This window comes from Micromys minutus (genome assembly GCF_963924665.1).
Source record: "Micromys minutus genome assembly, chromosome: 13".
Lineage (NCBI taxonomy): Eukaryota > Metazoa > Chordata > Mammalia > Rodentia > Muridae > Micromys > Micromys minutus.
The window spans coordinates 12,973,190-12,999,741 of record NC_137982.1 but is presented as its reverse complement, the minus strand read 5'-3'; the positions used below and the strand labels follow the sequence as shown (position 1 = coordinate 12,999,741).

The 26,552-nt window shown below is 39.1% G+C and overlaps 2 protein-coding genes across 6 annotated transcripts in view; both read right to left on the bottom strand.

Annotated features, from left to right (window-relative positions):
- RABGAP1 (RAB GTPase activating protein 1) overlaps positions 1 to 26,552 on the bottom strand; it is a 106,897-nt gene that overhangs the window by 17,760 nt on the left and 62,585 nt on the right. For all 5 annotated transcript variants that reach the window (XM_080926999.1, XM_080926996.1, XM_080927000.1 and 2 more), the window contains exons 14-19: positions 13,796 to 13,909; positions 9,091 to 9,165; positions 6,218 to 6,343; positions 5,579 to 5,722; positions 3,981 to 4,022; positions 3,650 to 3,778 (exon numbers count right to left, since the gene is read on the bottom strand). In XM_080926999.1, coding sequence (XP_080783125.1) covers positions 3,650 to 3,778; positions 3,981 to 4,022; positions 5,579 to 5,722; positions 6,218 to 6,343; positions 9,091 to 9,165; positions 13,796 to 13,909 — 630 coding nt within the window. The remainder of the gene's footprint in view (positions 1 to 3,649; positions 3,779 to 3,980; positions 4,023 to 5,578; positions 5,723 to 6,217; positions 6,344 to 9,090; positions 9,166 to 13,795; positions 13,910 to 26,552) is intronic.
- On the bottom strand, positions 24,193 to 25,242 carry GPR21 (G protein-coupled receptor 21; the record flags this gene model as incomplete). Its single annotated transcript, XM_080927230.1, has 1 exon — positions 24,193 to 25,242. One exon carries the CDS (start codon positions 25,240 to 25,242, stop codon positions 24,193 to 24,195), a length of 1,050 nt encoding a protein of 349 aa, XP_080783356.1.

Below are 26,552 nucleotides of genomic sequence, written 5' to 3'. Positions count from 1 at the left end.
TTGGTGAGCCTTGATACAAGCTGAGCTTTACATTAAGAGCATAGGCTCTAAGTCTTCTAAGGCAAAACACTTTAGTCCCATAGTTAGCTCATCTAAGCATGGGGGTGGGGCATGCGGAGGGAGTAAAAGGCCCAAGAAACCAAAGAGGTGGGCATAGAATAAATGTAGAGAAAACTAAGGCTCTTGGGGCCCAAAGAATATGGTGCTTTTTAAGTAACACAGCCATCTTGTGGCCATTTCAGATGCTGCCATATCAAACTTATTTCTACACTTTTTAAAGAACAGAAGCTTAAGTATCAGGAGTGCAGGGTCAGAGGCCTCCTGTCACTGTCCCAACAATACCACTTGCCTCAGATCCATGCCTGCTGTGCCTTCCCTACCCGACACTAAACTGTGAAGAGTAAGATGCTTGTAAACTAATACAGATACTGCAAGTCAGGGCATTATTACAGAACGGAAACACAAAAACACCCAAGTATTTGTCTGCAGGTGATGTTCACATCAATCAGGAGGTACAACCCAATAAACAAAGCACAATTTTAAACACTTAAAAACAACAGGATACCACTGAATGGTAAAGGAGTCCAACACCAGAGACCCCTGTGTCTATTTTCTGGGTGGCCTCAGGCCTCCTCCCATATAGGTAGTGAGTAGGATACAGGGCTCAGGAGGAATCTGCGCATAAATCCGTACCATGTATGTCCACTATGTCAATAGCTTAATTCAAGCACCTCCGTTTTCTTCAGTATGTGTTTGTGTTTAGTACTGAATTTACCCTGTGTACACTTTATTTTTTAGCAGAAAAGTCTTATGTCCTCCAGCCTGTTGAAGCTGCAGGCTTCCTGTGCTGAATGAACTCCAAGAAAAATTAGCTTCACCTAGAATAAGTACAAATAAGGGAACCATCCAAAATATACTACAAACATGCAGAGTTTTCTAGGTCTGGAAGGAATTTCATATCCAAAATCAAAGTCTTACTTTACTGAAAAAGACAGACAAGGACAAAGACATAGGTCACCTCTTATTTGAACTACAGAAATAAAATATCAATCTACTAATATATTTTCAACTAATGGCACTTAGAGCGGAAACCTCTTTTTAAGACTTGTTCAAGTCTTTGTAAAAGAGTATGGTTGAAAATTAATAGCATATCTAACCTGCCAGTTAGCCAGCCAGCTAGGCAAGGAGCTATGTCAGACACTACTCTTAATATTAAGGACTCAGCAAGAAGTAGTCTCCCCTCTGCTGTCGTCTTGATCTTCCAATGAGGTCAGAAGGACTGGGAAAAGCTGTTAGATAACTGGGACTAGAGAAGACATCTCTGATGTCTGAGGTGAAGACTGGATGAAGCTGTGGTGGAGCCATGCACACTGCTAGCACATGTCTGAGAACACAAGGAAGCTAAGGTTTATTTAAAAAAATAAAAGCAAGAGAGAGGTTCCCAAGGCCTTATATAGGAACTGTGGGAGACCTTGGAATTCTTGGCAGAAACCCAAGTCTGATTCCTATGGTAAGAGTTTTCAGTATAGGAAAAGAAGAAAAGAAACCACAGACAGGGCCATTGGTAGTAAGGTGGTCAGAGTCAGTGTATACTGTAGTGACAGGCTGGGAAATGTAGTGATACAGGCTATGAATAAGAGGAATCAAAGTTTAAGTGCTGTTCTTGTCCTAGGCCCCCAGGAGCATCCAGACAGGGACTGAGTGAACAGAATGGATGTGACCTTCTCACAGACTGAACCACGGTGAGGAACACGAGTGATTCTCAGTGTCAGAGCTTGCATGGGTGTTTGCCATTCACACATGACTGTACAGTATATTTTTAAAAATCTGTTTCAAGAAACAGAGATGAGCAAATCTAGCAGTAGCCATCACTTCTTGAACATTTAATAATTGTTATGCAGTATATTAATCAATGTACATACTATCGTGGTTAACCCATACACAGAAATACTTCACTAGGGCCTCTGGAACGTTGTGAACAGTATTTTTTAATGTGAATAGGAATTATTTTATCCCTTTAACGGACCAGAAGGCCATTCCAAACCCTAGATGCCTCCTCTCATTTAGTGCCTGCTCCATAGACAGTGACACTAAGCACACATGGCGACATGAAACTCTGCACTGTACTTTATGTGAACATAGATACAATCTTTATTCTGACCCTGTCTCTACCTTGAAATTCCTAATTAAAGCCTCTTGAATTACAACATTTTCTCTTTGAGTACACTGTAGCAGTCTTCAGACACACCAGAAGAGGGCATCAGAACCCATTACAGATGGTTGTGAGCCACCATGTGGTTGCTGGGAATTGAACTCAGGACCTCTGGAAGAGCAGTCAGTGCTCTAAACCGCTAAGCCATCTCTCCAGCCCTAGCATTTCTCTTTGAAAATACAAACTTCTTAGAACATTAGTACACTAGGATCATTTATTTTTTGACCATAAAAAAAAAAAACCTGTAAATATTGTAAAGCCATGTGAAGTTATAAGATTATGAGGCTTCATATTTTACTTAAGAGAATTTTTGATCAGAATAAATGTCAAACGGTGAAGACAGTACACTAGAAATCAAGAAAACAAAATTCTCTCCCTGACCAGGCCAAAGTTTAAAGATCTCTGTTTCAGTCTGCCTTTAAACTGGACAGTAACACCCTTTCTATAGCATGGATGGTAAGGGCCAATGAGGTTCAACAACTCAAAAATGTAAGATACAGTCTTCCCTCAGGGTCCACAGAGAGAGGTGGATCCAGGAAGCCCTTAGATACCGAATCAGAGCACATTCAGTCCCTTATATCATGTCATGAAGAATTTGTGTAGAACCTGAGTGCATCCTACCACACACAGAGAAACAATCTCTAGACTAGTGATAATACCTAGATACAATATTTAGGGAATATTGGCAATGTGGGAAAAGAACTTGCACACATGTTAATTCTTTTCAAATATCTTCGATCCACAATTGATTGAACCCATAAACAGGAAATGCACAGATACAAAAAAGCCACAGTGTATATGAAGGTGTTTTGAAAACAGGTACAAAGTATTCAATACAACATCCTTACTATAGGGTGCAATTCCTTAATCTGATGATGGGAGATACTACATGCTCTTAGAATTATTACTATTTTGTTTGTTTTGGTTTTGTAGGTTAGTCTTGCTATGTGGATCAGGTTTGCTTGGAGCTCACATGTAGCACAAGCAGGCCCAAAACTAATGATCCTCCTGCCTTTTGGCCTCCCAAGTGCCAAGACTACATCACCAAGCTCATCAGATATGATTTTTTCATTGTTGACATGATATTACATCACGAGACACCACAGCAAAACAACACAAGTGCACTTATACAGCAACATTCTTAATTATCTTCAGCTATATATACGAGCTGTATATGAAATACCCATGAATGTGGAACGTAATACACTTGAGTTCTAACCCCAGTATGGTAAAGTAAAAATAAACATAGCAACAGTGCTACTCCCACCAAAACAACAAAAATCCCCCAATAGTTTCCAAAATACTCTGGCAGAAAACATTTAGAAAAAGGGGCACTGGATATGAACTATCATTTATATATTACAAGCATTAACAATTTTATCAGAAAATCTGAGGCAACAACTGAAAAAGGAAGACTAAATTGATGTAAACGTTTACCTTTGTGTTGCAGGCTAGCTCCATGAGCCTCTTTGCATTTTCTTCTGAGCGGTATCTTTTAGGGAGTTGAACCCTGAAGAACTTCAAGGCACCCTCAAAGTCTGTCAACAGCAAGTCATCCTTAGAAGTCTTGAAGAATAAGACAAAAACAAACCACATGTATGGAAAAGGTCTGATATGAGGATACATAAGAAACATTTACAATTCCAGCAATATTTCTTAAAGTTTCTGTAGAGTAATTAGCACAACGGCCTCTTAGCATGGATGAAAACTAAACACACAATGGCACAGGGCAGGACAGCAGATACCTCAGCTCACCACAGACATATACCTTTAGTAATCCAAGGGCAACATTAAAGATGACACTTATTCCCTGAAAGAGAAGAGACAAGAAAGACAGCTTTATTCTCTATACCTGCTCTGTTCTTATAGCTTCAGAGCTATCAAGGAAAGGTACTAAAAAGAAGACCCAATCTCCAGTTTTTCTCAGAGAAGACCTTTTCGAGCACTATCCTCATACTTAAGAATGAATGCTTTCTGAAATATTCCATGACACCAAACCCAAATATATAGTCATTAAATAGTAGTCTACCAATATGGCAATCCCATGTACTCCAGAACTGAATTTCCCTCGAGGTCCTAATCTGTCTTCCTGATCTGAACAAAATGGGAACAGTGGGCTAAAGAACAGGTGAGGGAAGGCGCTAACATAGTTGTGCCTTCCCTGAAACTAACAAGTCTGGGCCTTGGTTCCTATGTTTTTCTCTGTCTTTTTTTAAGACAGGGTGTCTCTGTGTGGGCCTGGATGTCCTTGAACTCAGAGATCTACCTGAAGTCTCTACCATGTAAGTGATGGGATTAAAGATTTGTTTCAAAATATAAAAATAGAACTGTGATACATCATAATCACAGTGGAAAATGTAATATTTCATTAAAAATATATATGCAAAAATTCATTTTCTTCTGAAATGCTCCTATAGGTCCAGCTCCCTAAAGCAAAACTGGTGAAAGAACATACACGTCTTCTAATGTGGCTAAACTGTAGAGACAGTAAGATTAAATTATTAACAACATTGTTTTTACAGATTTATTTACTAATTATATATAAGTACACTGCAGCTGTCTTCAGACACACCAGAAGAGGGCATCAGATCTCATTACAGATGGTTGTGAGCCACCATGTGGTTGTTGGGATTTGAACTCAGGATCTCTTGAAAGAGCAGTCAGTGCTCTTAACCACTGAGTCATCTCTCCAGCCCTTAACAATTTTAAATCACACTGTCTAAAGTTTCTGCCATAAGCACATTATTTATAATTAGTTGGTTTTTTTTCTTTTCACTCTTAACACATACACACCTCTCAAATCTTAAGCTATGTCATGGTTAAGGGACATTTTTCACATCGCCTTTGTTCCTTTTAGGAATTAGGCAACAAATGTTCTACTTTTAGCAAATTCCTACTCAGCCTCAAAACATTTCCCTTTTAGCTGGCATGCTGGTATAACTCAGTCCAGCCCTACCCATGAAAATGGTGGCTGAGACCTCCTGCAAAGTCTCCAGGCAGAAGATGTCTCACACACCTGTATCCAGCAAATCCTAAACAAACAAACACGGTACCAGCTCACAATGTAAATGCAGATATCAGAGCTATGGCTTAGTTTTAAGGATAAGACTCTGAGAAAGCAGGGTACTGCTAACCTGTCTTACTGTACATAAGAGAGAAACCTCTTATTTCACTCACTCAGTGTCAGAGCCAAACTGAAAACTATCTAGTCTAAATGTCTGATGTGTGTCTTTCTAGCAGAAAGCCTGTGTGAGAAAGGTGAGTAGAACACTGGCATCAGGAAGAACAGAACAGAGGACAGGAGATTTGATAGAGCTTATAGTAAAGTGCACACCCAAGTCTAAGTCCTGTGCTTCTGATACATACCTCACATAAGAGCAGGTCGATGATATGGAAGACCATGTAGAGAGGGAATTTTGCAGTGAAAAGTGTAAGGAACCACTGGGAGGCATACATGTGTGCTTCAAGGCTGATATCCAGGAAGTGGTTGTACAGATCAGGAATATATTCCTGAAACAGCAAACTTATTAGTTCTGGACAAATATGCAATTATGCTGTTATTTCCATGAGGCTCATAAATCTGCCAGCAGTAGCCTAGAAAATCATATACTTGTGTTTTTCTAAATATCTCTTAAGTGTTCATAGCACTTAGTAGTTCTCTTCAGACTACAAACTAGTCGAAAGAAAGAGGAATTCCCCTAGAATAGTGATAAGTATTTGGAAAACCAGTTTTTATTTCCAAGTTGTGAAATGTTTTAGGAAAGCTTATTTCACTGTGGTAGGGGACTCTTTAAACAGATAACCTGTGTAGCCTTGGTGAACACTTCTTTCCTGAATTTTCTATAGAAAAGGGCTCTTTAGGTCATTTCTAAGACTGACTAAAACACATCAGATTCCCATTCTCATCACACAGTGAGAAACAAGAGGAATAAAAGCCATTGTTTCCCAGTCTTTCTGCCACTAGTTTGCAACCTATTCATCCAATCTAGTCTGAGTTCTGTTTACCTGCATGAGGCGCTCCAACTGGTAGAACTTGCAATGTAGATCTTCAAAATTTTGCTTGAAAAGTTCCCTGAGACCATAGTCAAACATGATCTTGACTAGAACACTGAAGGCCTGTTCTTCGGGCATCTGTAACAGAGGCAGCACGGGGGTGGGAAAGAAAACAATTACCTCAGTATCTTCAGCCTGTCCTCTATTGTCTTATCAATAGGAAATGGATCGGTACACAGAAACCCAGCTGTCTTAATAGAAACAAAACAAAACCAGAACAGGCCCCTCTGGGAGCACAGAAGCAGAGGTGGGTACAGTCTGTTTGATACATGCTATGTTTCAGCTTTCTGAAACCATAAGGTCTTGGCTCAATTATTTTTCATCTCCCTGCCATAATGTCATTCTGGAAAACTGTTTTTCCATTTCTATTACTGTAAAAAGCAAAACAAAACAAAAAACTGCTCATGAGGGTGGAGAGATAGTCCAGTGGTTAGGAACATTTATTATTCTTGCCAGAGGACCTGGGCTTGGTTCCTACCACTCAATTGGTGACTCACAAACACCTGTATCTCTAGTTCCTGGGGATTCACTGTACTCTTCCAGGTTCTGTAAGCATCTACATGCATATAAGCACACACAAATACACATAAATTAAAAATAAATCTTAAAAAGTACCTTGTCTCAAAAAACAAAGCAAAACAATAACGTGTTCTCAGTCTAATGCTATTTATATTACTCAACAGCAACAGCAGTGGTGGCAGTGGTACTGAATTACCCAAGTGCCTCCTGCAGTTCTGTCTACACCCACCTAAGAGTAAGTGCATCTTCCATGGCTTTATGGACATTCCTCCAAGAGCATGGGGAGACAGAAGGAAATAGAAGAAGGTTCAGAAACGTCAAGATGGCAGACATGCTTCTATGGAATATGAATGGCTAGAACCCAGGACTCAGAGAGAAAAAAGCACGGCGAAAGAGCAATCCAAGACAAAGTCTAGCAGATTCTTATAAAAAAGAAGAGGGTCTTTGGGGCAAAATGCTAGCTTTTCTGATATCTTTGCTTCGAAATGTAGCTTCCCTTTCCCACATGTGAGGTAAAGTGGCTTGATTTGTGTGGCATTTCTTCTGATGCTGGGTTGCCTGTTTTCCTTGCAGGGAAACAAACAGTTAAAACTAAGGCAAGTAGGAGTGGAATTTGAGAAAGCCATTTTCAAGTGCTGATACATAAATGAGTGTAAGTGTTCTTTGAGTAAAACAAACAAACAAGCAAACAAGTGAACAGACGAACCCCACAGGTATGCAAGACAGACATAAAGTCTGGCCAACACAACAAATCATAAAGAAAAAGAATTTGACCTGTTTATTAATGTCGTAGTGCTGGCATATTCTAAGTCACCCAAAACTAACCCAGCTCTTCTCTGTAACTCTGCTGTGCCTGCTACAGACACCACCAAGCTGTGCTCACAGTAGAGAAAATGTTTTTCCATTCTACATGTAAAAAAACCTATCTTAACAAAATGGCTTAAAATCCGCAGAGCAAACATGTGGGCTTTATTTTGGCTTGCATGGTTGTTCCCAGGGGAACTCTTGTTTTTACTCCCTAGCTCTTTCTCTCCTCCTACTGTAGTCACACATATCTCTTTAAATTCCATACATTTAAAATTCTTCAGCTTCTATATATGATCCCTTTGACAGCACTGTTCTACTATATTTTCATAGTTTTAAATATCTCCATAGCAATGGTATACATTAGAAGGTTAATGACACTAAAGGGGAAGTCTACAATTTTCAGGGTCCACTGCAGTGTAAAGGTTTGTTTGCCAAGAGGAGCCTTCAATCTAAAACAAGGTCTCTGTTACATACAGTCTTGCACTGTTCATGATTTTATCTGTACGAAGCCATTAAAATCTCTAACAGCACGCTTCTACAGCCACCTGCTTTACTAGCGCTGTACTGTGCTCACTCTTATGAGTCTCATTTCCAGCAGTACTCAGAACTGCTGACGTCACATGGTTAGTAACCTTGCCACACATTTTTAAGTTAAATAATGAGAAAATGATTAAGGCTGATTAAGAATGACACACTTGATGAGATAGTATGTTTTTTTTTTTTTAAACAAATAGAGATGTTAGGGTGGTTTGGATAAGGTATAAGGACAGAAGACAAAGAAATGCAGCACTTGACTTGTTGCTGTGGCACATATGGACAGGGGATACTGCTCACTGCTAAAACACTCACCTAGTATGTTTGATGCAACACAATAATCAATAGCTATTCAAATCCATTTGGAGGGGCACTGAATGTGGACTGTGTGCCAGGCACAACGTCAGTGTGGGATGTGATCATATTACAATTATGATGCAGAATGCCCTGGTCCTTATAAGACACCAGGTCAAATGTTTGCTACTTTCTTTCAGAAGATATTAAGTTGTTTTTGTTGAAATGAAAAATGAAGACAAAGAGATAAATCAGTAACTAGATGTCAAATGAAGACTACTTAATATGGTTATTCAACTGATATTTCTATGAATAAAAAAATGAAAAGGTTGAAGATAAAGGTCTTTAGTAAATAAATCCATGGATAAAATGTTACTAAAGAAATTATTGCTCTCTTCCCAGCACATACATTTCTAAATAGATATTAATGATAGCGGCTACTTTACAGACAACAAAATGTTCCAAAGGGTCAACCAATGCTGAAGTCTAATCTTCTGAGAAAAATCTAAGCTTCCACTAGTCTTCAACACTGCCATTCATCCTCCTGGTATTTCTTTTCATAGTGCCATTAAAGTTAAAGATTCTGTCTAAGAATATGGCAAAGCCCAACCTTAAGCCTTGCTTAAGTCTACGCAGGCACATAGATCAGATACACAAACCCAGATACTCACGTGGAGAAGTAGCACAGCAGCGAGGAAGGACTGGCCCTGGCAGTAGCCAATCTCTTCATCATACACAGAATACGCCTGACGGGGAGAAAAAAAAGATGCTTAAATGAATTAGACATTCATGGGTTATGCCTGATCTCTCAGACCCTGAAAACAGGAACCAAGAGGATGCTACCCAAGCCTCACTTAAACACTTTGAGGTTGAAAGAATGAAGCTAATATAATATATCTCTCCAATCCCAGTGTTGTCTTCATGGGAAAGGCACTGTCAACATACTGCTTCCTATGGTCAAGAAGAAAGTCTGTCAGAAATGAGTTGAGCATTAATCAGGTTCTAACAGCTCCTTAGTTCTATCCCCCAAAGTATTCTAGGTCAACCATAATTAATCCCCTCTTTCCCCCATGACTCTGAGATTCCTTCTAAATATGCATAGCTAGTATAGCATCTGCTAGGCCACATTTTAAATGCCCATCTTCTCTAGGACTCTACAGTGCTCTGAGGGCTGGGACAATGTATTCTTCACCTAAGTACCGATTAGTTAATCATCCATCTGGGTAAGAGGCTTTGGTGAAGACAGTGAGAATATTTCTGATAAGTGTAATGGCTGTAAAACCATTTTAATTCCTTGGCAGTAGATGAATATTCCTATTACCTATGAACATTATCTTGACTAGAACACTGACATCTAATATTCCCCACAGTCCATTCTCTGCTCCTCTCTCATTCTCTCTCTTTTTTATTTTATTATTTTTGTTGTGGTTATCATTAGTATTTTTCATGTAAGCTATGATAGAAAGGGGGATACCCATAAAGCAGTGGTTCTCAACCTGTGGGTTGTGACCCCTTTGGGGACTTTGCATCAAATATCCTACATATCATATATTTACATTATGATTCACAACAATAGCAAGGTTACAGTTATTAAATAGCAATGAAAATAATTGCATGGTTGTGGCCACCATAACATGAGAAACTGTGTTAAAGGGTCGTAGCATTAGGAAGGTTGAGAATCACTGCCTTAATGATATATGATCCTATGATTTCTATCTCCTGTATGATAAATTTATTTTTGTTGAAATTTCCCTTATTTTCCCAATTTTGTGTACCAATGTTCCTGTGTCCTAAGAAAGGAATTTTAAATTAGGTGTTTTAGAATTTGTCTTTCAGGCTGTTTATCAGATGGTAGGTTTTATCATTAGCTTAGAGACACCATAGTTTTACAAACAGATACAATCCTCTCTTCATAAATTCGAGTAGAATTCACTGTAATTTTATGAGGGTTCCTTATCACATCTGAGGAGGGCTAGATGATGAGAAGCATGTCTAACTTTTTTCAGAGATAAGATACAAAAAGAGGGTTTCAGAAAGAATGTGTTTATAATACCAGGAAGCATACCATTTTATACACCCTAAAATAAAAATTAGTGTTAGGGCCAATACATAAGAGTATGTTGAAAATTATCATAGCTAATAACTAACACAGTTCTCTGGAAAGCATCAGTTACAAGTCAGGGGCCTGTGTTTGTCAGCTTACTTACAAGCACTGCTAATACCATAGTATGGACTTACTATCCTTAATCTTCTCTGGTAAAGGGATCAGCACAGCTTCAGCAATTTTATGTAGCAGGATAAAATATACATACATACGTACATTCATACATACATAAAGAGAATATACTATTCATGCTGATGATAGATCAAATGAATGCACACAGGCACTCGAAGTACATGGTATACTTTGAGAAATAGTTGAGAATATAAGGTTCAAGGGTCTATAATGAAGAAAGGGAGGACAAGTCATTTCATTAGTTCATTCATGTCTAGGGAACATCTGTAATATGCTCAGCAGTGTGCCAAACACTACTGTCCCTGAGAACTTCAGTCAGCAAGGGGATTCCAACACCTCAATCAAGTTGTGTAAAAGTAAGACATTCATCTGGTGTAGTAGTAGTAGCAAGTCATGAGTCAGGATATATTACAAAATAAATACCAGTAAATAAGAGGTTTTTATTTTATTCTACTGTGTTATGACTGTAGTACTCAAGATTTTTGGGGAAGCTATACAAATGAGCTAATTTCCAGGATAAACAGAAGCAAATGTTGAGGTAGCACAAGAGTAAGCTAGACCCCAAAGGCTGGGCTACTAATTCAAAGCAGTTTTTTTTATAATTGCCAGTAACATAAAAGGGCAAGCAATGAGCAAGCGAGTACAGAGGGAGAGGACAACTCTAGGGCTCATTAACCATCATATCTAACAATCTGGGAATGTGAATTGGTGGGAAAGATGACCTTAATCAATCAAGGGCTCCAGCAACTGAGTCAAGGGTCCTCATGAATCTTGACACTGCTCGCTGGGTAAAGGCATTTAGAGGACTCTGGATACAGAACTGGGTGAAGGCATTTAGGGGACTCTGGATACAGAGCTGGCACTGGAGGACTGAGAGGAACAGCAGTCCACTTCAAGTATTAAAGGACAGATAAAGCACTGTGGAGAGAGACTGACATGAAGAGAATATACAAAAACTCATCAGAATAATCAACTCTTCTATGTTGGAAAACTTTCACAATTAACTTGTTTTTTGGTAATTGAGTTTTTTTGTTTTAATTAACATGTTTTTAAATGAACTGGAAAGACCAACTTTGTTTCATGACTCTGACAGAGACTGTCTAGCACCTAGGAATTAGACCTCAAGCAAAGGCAGATTTGGGGACATCTGTCCAGTATTGAGAGCTGCTAGTCTGAGAGTGAGAGGGACCTCAAGAGGACCATGAAGAGCTGAGGAACTGTCACCTGAGCTTTTGGGAAAAAGTCTCTGTGGGAAGGCAGGAAGAAAGAAAGAGAGCAAAGTTACTGGTGAGGCTGAGAAGTGGAAGGAGATCAAGGGATAGGAAGTAGACACAAATGTATGAGGCAGGGACCCTTTTTGAGAACTCTGCAATACGATGAGAAATGGTTGGAGGCAATGTGTAGAAGATATAACTAAGAAGCTGCTAAAGGACCTAAGAAAATTACAACCGGATAACAGCTTTGAGTGTCTTAGAGAAATCAAAACTATAAACCCAAGAATGACTTCTGTAAAGTTTAACTGCCCTTAATAGTTCAAACCTATTGTGTTGCCAGGAATCCTATCTTTAAAAATAGCTGTTTTCTCTGTTCAATCTTAAATGGAGGTTGTTTAAGAACACATTTGGAGCCTTGCCTGGACACACTACAAAAAACTATCTTATCCGAGAAGGAAAATATCAAAGACCTGTTCTGAAGTCAGGACAAGGCTGAAGAAGTCTGGTCCCAACCTCGTTTAACACCGTAGCTCTGATGTGTGCTATTTATACGCTTTTATCTGTAAGATGAGGGTAAATATGATCTAAAGTGGATGGCAATTGAATAGGCTACTACTTTCAGTGTTCAGTTATAAGTCTTTTTGACAGAAATGAATATTTACCATCACTTACTTATTAAGCCACAGTGCTACAAACCCACCTAAAAGGGCACTGGCGCTATTGCTGGGTCATATCCATGGGGCCAATTCCAGCACTTACAATGTGTATAAACATTCTATAGCTCCTAGATGCTTTACAAACCAAATTTGAAGAATCTAAATATTGGGGAAACACAGAGAACTATGTAAGGGAAGTTAAAGGCCTTTGTCTTGATAAGCTTCACATTTAGCTATACTGGCTTCAGTTATTCTGTGTCTTTTCCTGGTTACCAAACTTGTTTTCCAACAATCTCATGTCTAATTATTTCCATTCAATTCTTTATACCTGTCAACAGCATTTCAACAAATCCCTTTCCCATATTTATATATTTTTGGTTTGGTAACTTACTTATTTGAACAAGGATTCCGTATGACTTCAGGTTTGAAATTCTCCATTGGAGCCTGGTGGGCTCACCAGTGAGTACACAAATTAAAAGGACTCTCTCAGAATCTTTCAATAACCAAAAGTTTAGTAGGGAAGAATAAGGTTCCATAGGACAAGGGTCTTCTCCATAATTAACTGCTGATACAGTCCTGGGCAGACCCAGTGGTTGTGAGTTCATAATGCAATGCTTTTTCTCATCCAGTAGATAGTATTGTACAGGCCTTCACTCTATCTTGTGTCTTTATGTTTTCTCTGCTCTCTTATGTCCTGTTTTCTATTTATTAACTGGCTGAGAGCGATGTTCAACATTACAAAATGACCTACATGAATACAGGTACTTGCAAAGTCCAAAGGAACTGGATTCTGTGGTGCCAGAGATCATAAAATTGCAAGGCACTAGATGTGTGTGTATGTGCTGGGACCCGAACTCAGGTCCTCTGAAGAACAGTGCATGCTGTTACACTGAGTCATTTCTCCAGCCTCATTACTTCCTGATTTTTGATGAAACTAAAATTGTGTTATCTTTGGCTTTCAGATCCTTTCTTTTACTGAACATCAAATACAAATTGTACTTTGTAGACAGCATGGTGAAATGTATCTGCACTCCCAATGATTTGGGAACTGGAGACAAGAGGAACACAAATTTAAGACCAGCCTCTGGTACATAATGAGACTGAAGACAGGCTAGACAACATAAAACCTGGTTTCAAAAAACAAAAGCATTTCAAACAAAAACTCTCAAATAAGCCCCCAAATGACATCTTATAGTTTGTCTTTTATATAATTTTGAAGAAGCAGAACTACAATTCAAAACCAATAATTTTGTATCTTAATATGAATTACCTTGCATATTTTATATAGGGAATCTTGTCCATCCCCTCCTGTGTCCTTGAAGTAGTCATGAGCTGGAAATGTGCGGTTAATATCTCTGGTGATAGCACTGTCTTGGGGAGATTCCTGTAGAAAGAGAGGAAGAGGGGAATGGAAGCATTAATAAGATAAATCTCTATTTGGATCTGTGCAAAAGGATCCCATTATTTACGTACTTCAAGTGCTATAACACATATCCATGCCTATACTTTTTCCTACCTTTGCAGGGGGCTAATCACTTAAGTCAGAGTAACTAGGGTGAACAAGATGGAAACGTGCTGTTTCATTGCACATACCTGGTGCTATATTCCCTATGCATTGCAAACAAGTGAGGCTGATGACCTTTCTACCGTATGAAGAAAAATGAGCTGCTAAAAATCAGTTTTCCACAGAAAAACATTTAGGTTTACCACAAAGGAGGAGGCAACATACTCATGACAGAAAAAACGAGCTAAAGGAATACTGGATCTACTTTCTGACACAAAGCTCACATACCCATTATCAAATGAAAAAACTAAGCCCCTTAACCAGAGTTTCTAAGGGGCAAATTGCACAAGATTGCAGAAGAGCAAAAAAGGGTCCAGGGTTCAAATGCCGTCCAAGAAACTTTCCATTTCTTCCTCCAGAAGAGAAAAATGGTCTCTGAATCAACAAAAGTGAACAGGTATCAATAATGCTTGGGGTTGTCCATACCAGCACTCTGATGAGGCTAACCTCCCTAACAATTTTCGTCCTACTACTGCCCCTTCCCATTGGTCAAGAGAACAGACAATGACAGCTCACATGGTAAATTTCTGAAGCCTCCCAAAAAAAAAAAAAAAAAAACAAAAAACAAAAAAATGGTAACAAACGGGAGTCCCACGGGAACCACTGGCTTAAAATACTTGGTCTTGCAAAATATGCTGAAGAACTTGGAACTAATCCATTTAATTTGGCTTAGGCCAACCCATATGAACCCACTCATCAAAATCCTAATGATGAGTTTAATAAGTTCTTGTCAGAATAGTAACATTACAAATATTACAAAGTTCTGAAAACAAATCCATGTCCTCGAGAATGTGACCAGACAGATTTCTGTAATGATTTTACATTCACCTAACTGCTGGTGCTGTCACCTGAAGCTTATATATGGTCAGTCCAGAGACAGTGTCAGACCCTGCTGTAACCTGTATGTCCTTTTGAATACTTGGTCTTTCGTATAGTAATGAGTGTTAAAAATACTTGCTACAGTTTACAAAAATCAATTACCGTCTTGTCTCTTGCATTTTAAGCAAGTTAAACAGTTTAAACAGCTTAGAAACTACAAGCATTAGGTTGGTGAAGTAATGCAACAACTGGATCTCTTACAAATAATGACTAGGCCAGACCAGCATGCAATCAATCACTTTGGCAAATTACAAAGCACAGTCAGCATCAAGTTTACTATTTGCTAATGAAAGGAACAAGAGCTCCATGGAGAAATGAATGACTCTTAAGACAGAGGCAAAAAACCCCAGAAAACAATGCAGCTTTTGTATTGCCAAATAAGACAAAAACAAGCAAGTTTCTTTTATTATTACCACAAACTATGCCAACCAACCCATAACAATGCTACCATAAGACCAAGCCTACACTAATGGGAGTCTGTCAGAAGAATACTGATAGCCAAGGAAAATGGGATAAAGCAATACTGAGTTATAGTCTTGAATATGAGAGAAATACCCATGAGTTTCTACATCTAAAAACATGGATTAAGTAAGTGCGGTAAAGAGATACATCACCTAGGCAGGCAAATCTCAAATAACTTGGGTACATACTGTGTCCTCAAGGAAGGAGAGTATAATACTCTACTACTCAGGCATGATCACACTTCCTCTGGAGGACTGAAGGACAGTTGTGTTCCTTTCATTACATGTCACTAAAGCAAAATCTAGATGCTAGATGTGGCTCATTTCTAGTGACTTTTCCTTAGCTCTGTCATGATGCTTGATATGTATGTAGTGGTGGGACTAGAAGAAAGGCCCCTTTAAAACAGTTTGTGGATTAAAATTGAAGGAAGTTATAGTAAGTGGTATTTCCTTGTTCCCACATCAAGTGTTTTAGTTCAAATCACAGTGGTACTGCACTCTGTAATCTCTCTGGATGTCTGCTTCTATACCTTACTTGTGAGAATAGGGTGACTGGGTCACTTCTCAAGATTAATAAGGCTCTGGGAACTGGAGGAAGTGCTTTGAATACATACTCTTTGTAAACTCAAGCTGGAAAATAGAAAGCTAAGAATGGTAGGAAGAAGAAGAAAGTACCCAAATAAAGAAAATGCAGTGGAAGGCTGCCATGAGAAATAGCAAGCGAGGGGACTGTACTTCCCAAATAGTTTGTTGCCCGAATCAAAAGTTCTCAAGAATAATGCTATCAATGCCATAAAACTGTATATAACACTTCACAAAATAGAAAAGCAGTCCACTCAAATACAGTTTTTATCCATGAGACAGGGTCTCACTACATAGCTCAGGCTGGCCTCAGCTTTCTGGGTCCTGAGATTACAGAGATGTGTCAATCATACCTTGCACATGTACTATCTTTAAAATGCATTTTCATAAATAAAATATATTATACTGGTTGCATAGTCTTGTTTCTTTGTTGTTGGTTTTTTTTTTTTCCAGTGTGTGTGTGTGTGTGTGTATGAGAGAGAGAGAGGGAGAGGGAGGGAAGGAGGGAGGGAGGGAGGGAGGGAGGGAGGGAGAGGGCAGGAGTGTGCGCACGAGAGAGCGCTAGCAAGTGTTAATACAGGAAAAGCATGTGGCACAGCACTGTGTGGAGGTCGGAGGGAAACTTTCTAGTCAGTTCTTCCTGTCTACACTGTTGAGGCAGCGTCATTCATATCTTCTATCACTGTAATCTTTGTCTTAGATGCTCTGAGATCTGTATGCTGATTCTCCTGTATCTACCTCCCTCCCACCTCACCACAGAAGTGCTAGGATTACAAGTGATTGCATCTTTAGACACATCAGAAAATGGCATTGGATCCCATTACATATGGTTGTGAGTCACCATGTGGTTGCAGTGACTCTCAGTCAGTGCTCTTAACCACAGAGCCACCACTTTAGTGAATTCTCCCTTTTGAAGACAATTACAGTATACTTCAAATGCCTCTACCTCTTCACTCCCATCCCTAACATCCAATAAAATAAAGAACTCTGCCCAAACACGGAACACAAAAGACACCATGTAATATGACCTGTTTTTGTAACTATAAAACTATGCTCATCAAGCCTCTTGTAGAAATACCTGCTCAAGAAGCACTTTTAATCTGTATGTATAGTTAAAATGGTACCGACTGGCCGAGTATATAAACATTATCCTGACACCATGGATCTATCTATGATAGACAATGTAAGAGGAAAGTGGCTGACTTCAGAAAAGACAGCTCTGTATTTAATAAAATAATGGACTGTTGTCACATTGTTTCAAACCAAATATGGCATTATAATGCCTTTCTAAAAATAAGTCTAAGTCCCATGTGACATGTAGCCCTTTAGCTATGTCCATTTCCTTTTAGGGCTCAAGTTTCCCACAGGAAAACTGGCCAATGTTTGGCAAAAGTGCCCGAAATCATGTATAGATAAGGCATAAATGCTAACAGTGTGGTCAACCTTTTCCTGCTAGGCTATTGTTGATTCTTCTTCATAACAATACATCTGGAAAGCCCAAGGACCAGGCAATCTAAAAATTATTACTGACAAAAGTGAACAGGAAAAGAATCATTCTGAGTAAAAACATGGTGGTATTAGTAACGGTAGCAACGTATGAGTTAAGTCAGAAGGCACAAAATTATATGCAGTCATACTGTAAACAAATGTTTCTGGTAACTAAATACTTCTAAACACTTATTTCAATTTCATTTCTATCATCAAATAAATTACACAAAAAATAAGTACTCTCTCAATAAGGTTAACAGCTTAGTATTACTGTACTGTTGGATGTATATGCTCAAAACTACAGAGTATCACATGTTAAGAACAAAATCTTAGGTCTGGTATGGTGCTGTAGACTTTAATTCCAGTACTCAGGAGTCAGAGAGGAAGGTGGGTTTTTATAAGTTCTGGGCTTGCATGGTCTAAGCAGTGAGTTTTAGGTAAACTAGGAAGTTAGATTTATAAAGTGACCCCATCTCCATCAGTTAACCAACCATCGCCAACTAATTAACTATAAACCTATAAACTTGGGTTCTGTGAGATGGCTCAGCAGAAACTTGCTACCAAGCCCAATGCTAGTTCAATTCTTAGAGCCTATACAGTAGAAAGGAGAACTGACTCCTCCAGACTGCTCTCTGACCTCTATCCCCCTGCTACTCCCCACAAATGCACACAAAATGATAAAAACAGTTATCACACAGTATATAATACAAAACCCAAGTCAATTCTTATATTCCTCATGTTATATTTTTATGTAACCTAATCCATTAAATTAGAATTACTAAAATGGTTTAAACATTCAACAAATACTCAACTTTATTTCAAAAAGTTCATTTCTTCTGGAAAGGATGTCTTAAATCAGAGATTTCAGAGTACTGCAAAAGCTATGCAGCTGTGAAGCAGCTATATTCTTTGAGATGTTATAACTCCATGCTAGTTCCTTGTTCTGAAAAGTGTTAACTGGGAACCTACAAATGAACAACACAGTTCACAGCACAACTTCAAACTGCCAGACAGCATTCAGAATTCAAGATGTATGAATGTTTTGCTGAAAAAAAAATTAATCTTGAAAGAATGGTCAAGAGACAACTATTTAAATATTTAAAGGCTATCTTGTTTCATCACTAATATATCTAAAGCTACTACTCATCATACATGGAGCTTGGCTAGGCAGGTTTGTTGCAATCTCTGGCTCTGCTTCCTAGCTCTGGGGTATAGATGCAGTATGAGTCCCACACTCCATGTGGGTCCTGGGAATCCACATTCATGTCCTCAGGCTTGTGGAATAAGCACTTTACCATCTCACTCATCCCAAACCTCATTTTTAAAATATTTAAAAAAAGAGACAGACCTGTTTATAGACGTCACTCTCACATCTCCTTGGCTCTGACCATAAGCCCCAGAATTTCCCAATGAAGTACATCTATACAGTAAATGTTTAAGACAATGTTTCCAAACAAGCAGCACTAACCCTAATGCATTCTCTAAAAGCAAGAAGAAATACCTAAGGCCTCATTACAGAGGGACTGCAGATCATCAGGAGAAGACTTCAGGCACGTGAGAGTGTGCTGTTTCTAAAATAAGTCTATCATTACAGACTACAATCATAGTTTGCAAAAAGATAATCTTTTATTTTTATTTTAACCTCCAATTACAGATAAATTTACCAGGGTTTTACTGACCTTTTTATTTCCTTAATCTTACCCAGCTGGATACTTTACTTTCTACATCACCATTATGCATGGAGGAAGTGGAGTAGGGAGGGCAGAAGAGTACAGACCCACAGAAAAACCCTCTCCCACAGCCTATGCACCGACTTCTATGAAAACCCACTCGATATACATCTCTACCAAACTATACACTCCAGGCAACGTTTTGTACTCTCTCACCACCTCTAAAAACGTATCTATCCCTACACAGATATCTGTCTTAATGCATTATGTCCCGTGATATGAATTCTTTCTCGTGATATGAAAAGAATGCTTTTCAATAGCTCTTGTAGTCTCTCAATAAAAATTAAACATTAAAAACCTGGAGGGAGGCACACAGAACATATCATAGTAGATTGGGAAACAAAAGACCTTATGGCTCCAAAACTCCCCACAATTCCCATGGGAGCACACTGACCTTGCCAGTCTTTCCCGGAGAAGGATGTAAGATGAGTAACAGGAAACTGCTCCTTAAAGGCTACAGGTAAGGTGGTACTAGCCACACACATTTCCTACAAACTAGCAGCTAGTTATCTCCTCTCCAATTTCTCTTCTGCTAAAATGTATTTATTGCCGTTTGCTGAACACTGTTTATGTTCATTACGAACAACCCTCCATTATAAGTAAGAGGACACAAAGTTTACACACACACACACACACACACATACACACACACACACGCGCGCGCGCGTGCGCGCGTGCGCGCGCGCGTGCGCGCGTGCGCGCGCTTGTTCCTCAAAGGTAACCCTTCCTTTGACAACTGATTGTCTTTCTTAATTCTGAATGGAATGCTTAACTGCTATTTTGTTGGCTCTTCTATTTCTGACATTACTGAAGACTGCTATGGTATGAGAAAAATTACTATGGCTCTCTCCACTCACAGGTCTATATCCTTAATTGCTAAATAGCATGGAATAGTGACCTAGCATTGAATCTCCATAATTGAAATGCACGGAAACACACCATAACATATAGCTTACATGTGAAACAATGACAGATACATACAAGAGTAGTCACTTTTATTCAAGAAGCATCTCATGGTACACCCACATTTATTATCTGATTCAGTTCTATGGAGCTCTATGAAGAATGAAAGAACCTTTAACATCTTTTTCTCTCCCTACTTTACTAACCAGCTAATTATGTTTCTATATTCTCAGTTCAAAGTTCACTGTTACTGTATCAGATACCCTTTTATCACACACATCTTTAAAGAAATGCCAGTAACTCACTTGTAGTCAGTCATAAGAAATGGCTATCTCATTTGTAGAATTTATATCAACAGTATGTATCTACACTATGTATAGTTTAGTATATTCACATCTGATTTTTCTTCAATTTGAAACAGGAAAATTATGCATAACTACATTATTACATGACTTATGGGTTAAAAAAAACTTACAATGCTACAATTTTCCCCCATCATGAAATGTTGAGATTGCAACAAACCTGCCTAGCCAAACTGATCATATGACAATAAACTGCCAATAACTTATTTCATAGATCTTTTTAATACAGAAGCACATGGTCAATGAAATTAAGACATTTCTTACAAAGTCACTGTACATTTTTCAAATGAATCTTTGAAAAGCTGAGGAAATCGTTCCCAAATCATTCTACCATCTGAGCCTGTAGACCTGCCACTGCACTCAAGGAGACAGTTCATTTATATATGAAAGTTCAAGTTTCTCCATGTTACAAATATTAAATAAACTACTTAAGTACAGAGGAAAAGCCACTATAAAAGGTTCAACTAGAATTTATCCAGCAATACTGCTAAAAGAAAACCTGTCCAAAATAGGACTTTGAATAAGAAGCAAGCTTGTGAATAATTCTAGTACCCATTTGGGTTACTCACTACTCTCTCTGAGGTGAGCACTGGTTCATATGCAACAACTTCCTGACTTCTAAGAGGCACAAACATCTTCACTAAAATTACTGTATAAAAATACAATTGAGTTACACGCTAAATAATTAGTATAATCTTACTTTTATACAATCTCTAAAAGTGTATTCTGATACTAGTGACATACCACAGGGTTAAATGAGCTATCTGAGGTATTTGAGTCTAAAAATATTTTTTCTGACTGTGAACTACTCAGATTGGTATTCAAACAAAATATCATCAAATGTTGCATTAAATTTGGCAGAATAAAAAGATTAAATAGCAACTTTCTGAGTCTATCATGCAGAGAATTTCCCCCTCCCCAAGACTATAGAACTATGCCCTTCATCTCTTCTTACCCAGCAAATTAAAAATAAAACAGCCATGCAGAATGAATGTAACAACAGAATTGGTTCCTTAAACCGTAACATTTACACAGCACAAGGAAGATGAGACAATCTGAAAAGACATCTGCTAGTACCTAGGGTAGTAGAGGGTCTATCTGGATGTTATCCTTTCACCTTACTTAGTTTCTTCTTTAGTCCATGCCTCAAAAAGCAATATAAATTTTACTCTGAAAAAATAAGTCTTTAATAAAACCAGAACTAAGCAACTGTTTAAAAAGGGGGGGGGGGGGATTTAAAAGTCGTGTTTATATTAACATACTGGCTTGGTTAAATATTAACAGAACGATTTTCTTTTTCACTGTTACAAAAATGGAACCCCAGAACATCAACAACAACAAAAGGGGGGGATTTACTTCCTTTTAAGAGTAAAAAGTCTGCTATCTTACTACAGTTTTAATGTATTTTAATAAAGACTGTCTCTAAGATTCCCATGTTTGCTGAACTAAATAAAAAATTTATAAGCACAATATTAATATGAAAGATTACACTTCCTAGCATGTATGAAAAGGAAAGCTGGTGGCACATTTGTAATTCCAGCACTTGAGCAGGGAGGAAGAATTAGGGGAAGCCAGTTCCGGCTTTAAGAGACTACTTCTCCGAAGGAAATGAAACACATCCAAACCAAATCTAGAAAGCTAACTTTTCCACTGTTCAATGCAAGGAGAAATGTACTACAAACTGGTTTTCAGAAACGAGGAGCAAACATTTTATCCCTGAAGCAGAAATCCAACAAAGCTATTTCTAATCCTGCATTTTCAGCATGAGTTCTAAATTCTTAAACAGCAGAGTCAAACTTGCTAATACTACATATAAAGACCAAGCAAGATTTGGAAAAGAACTCAATCTATTTTTGTTTTGTTTTTTGTTTTTTTTAAATGAATTAGGATGTCACTATGTCGCTCTGGCTGTTCTAAAACTCAGTCACTTAAAAAACTTAAGGCAGAACACATCTGAAGTTAAAATCAATGTCTAAAACATAAAATGAAAATTGGCTGAAGTTGGGCATGGTGGATTTATAATCCCAGCAGAGACAGGTGGACTTCTGTGAGTTCAAGGCCAGTCTGGTCTAGGTATTGAGGTTTAGGAAAGTCAGGGATACACAGCAAACACAACAAATAAATTCTGCTATGGATATAGAAGTAAAAATTACTTGCCTTGTTTGCAAGGATCCAATATCAGAATGGTGTGTGTTTGTGTGTAAAGAAATATGCCTTCTTTTAAAAAAGAATACTTGTTTTAACATAAGTGTGAAAAGCTAAAGCATATTTGTCTGTTTTATAAAATATGTGTCCTTTTTTGGATTTGGAGATCCAGGTTTACCAGCAACCCCTGGGTTTCCTCCATTGTCCATTTCATTAAAAATAACCTCTACAACCTCTAGCCAGAGGTAGAAGCCAATTAATTTTCCTGACAATAAAAATGAAAACTAGCACAAAGTAGAGGAGATTCTGATACTAGCTGCCAACAGCCTTCTCTCCTTTTAGACAAACAATTCTCTGGCTTTCAAGACACTTTTAAAAGTGCAGTTACCACTGCACAGGAATACACAACATTCTAATTCTAAACAATACAATTCTACACATTTGCTAATGCTTTGGAAAGACAAAATAAAACCAGATGGGTGAGGCAAAAACTGTATGTCAAAGGATCTTTTTCAAAACAGTACACCCGGAAGGAGACTTGGCCCAACTAAAGCCCCCTTCTCCTCAAGGAGGCCTCCTTAACAGGGTCCAAGAAATGCTTCCCAAAATGAATGGGTGACTGTGATGCTAGCTGACTGTTTAGACCGCAGACAGTTTACACCGACTTTGGTCTGACTGTGTCAGTGAACTCAGTTCTCATAAGATTTTGATTAAGAACAGAAAACATTACAGCCACTTCAAAGAAATATTTTCACATTACAATTGGACAGCTATCCATCTATTATTAATTTAGATGAAATACACTTTGTCATTAAAAACTCAACTCAGTGTCCATCTTCTCAGTATTTACAAACAGAGGCCCTGGAAGAACACTAGAATGTCACTGCTGCACACACATGCTCCCAGTGCTCAGAAGAATGAGGTGAAAGCAGCGGCTTCTCAAACTGTGTGGCTTTACTGCAGTTGCTCCATTCCAAAATTCTAGAAAGCAATGTTCAGCGTTCACATTACTCATCCTATGGAGATTTCTCTCAAGAAGCAAGAAAACACATTTCACTATCTAAATGAATACTGACACTTTTAGTTCAGTTCTATTTTGGCACAAATGAAGAAAACCCTTGCTAGTTCATCAATATATTTTAGTATTTCCTGTTAGAAGATATCAATTGCACATAAATTCCAACTTGCATGAAAAAATCCATGAAGGGTCAAAGAAATGGCTTTTTAACATGCTGACGCTTTTCACATCCAGATTCAGCCATGCCAGCGGGGAGAAGTGTCAACTATGACTTTATTCCTTTTGAATCTGAGAACTGTAGTCACTTCCATGACATTTCAAAAACTGGATGAAGAGTGATTTTTTTTTCATGATCCTGATTCTTCCAATTTTAAATCTCATTTAGGAAACAACTTCTGCAAACTATGAAGGTTATCTGGATAGTCTGTAGCTGCTTCTACATCTCTAGTGAACTGGGAGCAGAGATGGAAGGGAAAAACTGAACCAAAGCCATCCTTTCTCCTTGAAAACACAGCGACTGAATATATGAGCCCCCTCAGATATGAGGTCCATTAGGGGGTCCTTTGCTCCTAAATGTGTAAGGGTCCTTGGCAATGGTGTGACTTGCACAAGAAGTACATACAGACTCTGAAAGGCCCTTTAGTCCTTGTTGGAAAACACTGTTGGAGAGACTGTAAATGATACAGTTGCAGAAACTGTTACTAATAGCAAGCCAGGTAGTCAGGAAGGATGCAAGGCGGCTGCTGCAACCAATGGAACTCTCCAGCAAAAAGTAGATGATGTACGGCAACCAGAGGACATAAAACACACTGGTGATTCTGAACAGGACCGTGGCATAGCGCTTATCTGGACAGGTCTGGGCTTCCCCAGTCTCCCCACTCTCGCTGCTGAATCGGGCTTGCCTTTCGCTGATTTCTTTTGTGTGCTGCTGACAGATGCGGAAGATACTGAAATACGTGAAGCAGACAATGAGGGCAGCTGGAGCGTACAGCATCATCACGATGAACAATGTGAAGTAGGAGTTGGTGTGCCAGGACTCTGCACACCACTGAAATACATCTCCATGATATCCGGGTTTACCCCAGTGGAAGAAGGAAGGCAGGAAGACCAGGGTGGAATACAGCCAAATCAGAAAAATACAGAGGCGTAGTCTCCAGGGAGTAACCAGGGTATTATAGGTTAAAGGCTTAGTGATTGCAATATATCTATCAATGCTGATACAGGCCAGAGAAGCCATAGAGATACTCTTCAGAACTGACACTATGAAACCAAATACTTGGCAAGCCATGGCCTCCTCCACAGGAAGAGGGTAGTAGAGGAGTGATAAGGAAGGGACCAGGCAGCTTACCCCAACCAAGAGGTCAGCATATGCCATTGTCTGAATAAAATAACTTGTAGAATGATGGTTCAACAGAGGTGCACAGTGAAACACAAAAATCACAATGATGTTGCCAGAAATAATCAATACAGTCAGAAAGACAATAATCAGCACTTCCAAAAGACAGAACCTGACAGTTTCCAAGTAGCCCAGGGCTAGAAGACAGAAAGGATGGCTGCTCTGATTACCATCCCAGGTGGAGTTCATCTCGTGCTCAGGAACTGGCTCTCACTTCATGCTGCCACCTGGCTGCTGTCACAGTTCCCAGGAGCAGCTACTATCACTGCAGTCAACTTTGCATGCCTGTGACAAAGCCAGGAAGCCCTAGTCACCAGGTTCTTGGGGTTGCTGCTGCGGTGGGTATACTGCCTGCTGCACAATTTCACTTTAAAATCTTCCTGGAATAGGGAGAGACAGCAGCAGCTGTCTGGCCAGTCCCAGACGCGGCCATACCGCCAGGCTCACCATACACATAGCAAGGAAGTAAGGCAAACTGGGGACAGTGTCTTCAGGCAAGTGAGGGTGGGGGAGGGGCAGAGGGAGGAAGATTAGGAGCTTCAGCAGGAGTTGTAATGAGTCTCCTCTGAACAGCTGATAGAAGAAAAGGAGAGAGCATTTTATATTTGCATTCCACATCCTAGACAAAGAACCTAGCTAGCTCTGACTACCAGCACCCTTCCCACTTCACCCTAAGCATTCCCCTCCATAAAGGACCTTACTCCAGAGGAGCAGCAACACCCTGCTTCCAAGATCAACATAAAGAAATCATAGACCCTCGTTTTCTTTTATTTAACCTGTTGTAGGAGTCTCCTTATGGTAATCCTGAAAACATTTGGCTACATTATCATTGATAAAAATTAACCAAGATTAATTTTCCCCATTAAATCCAATGTGCTATTTTATCTCTGCAAACACCTTAATACAATTTATCTGCTTAGCTCAATTTCAGAGTGTTACCTGTGATTCTGCAAGCTGAAATCCAAACAAAAGCCAGGATACATCCTTATCAGAAAGCCTTGCAATGCAGGAATGTTCCTGAAGCCGGCCTACTGCAGAACTAAGGCACAGAGGGAGGGGTTAAAGGAGTAGGAGGAGAAGCAGAGAGAAGGGGCTTGGGCAAAGAAAGAAAGGGGGCAGGGAAGGAGAACACGTGTGCCGGGCACACACACTCTAGATCTTGCACAACTCATTAGCATTTATTCCCAGAGAGGAGCTTCCTGACTGCACAGTGGGCATTATTGACTTGGTGTGCCCACAGTGCAGTGTTTGAAAGCTGTTTCCTCGTCAGTCTGGAATCTTCCTCAAAGGTAAATTAGCAGAATTCAGATTGCCAGTAAGAAAAATGGGCAGAGGTGGGATGGAAAGAGGGAGGGAAATAAAGGAGGTGGATGGGAAGAGAGGGAGGAGTCAGGATTTGGGCTGAAGCACAGCACCAGAGGAGAGAGGGGAAAGTCCTGTTTTTGTGTACCATTTCCCCAAGAACAAGGAGCAAGGTCATAGAGAGGAACCGTGGTGAC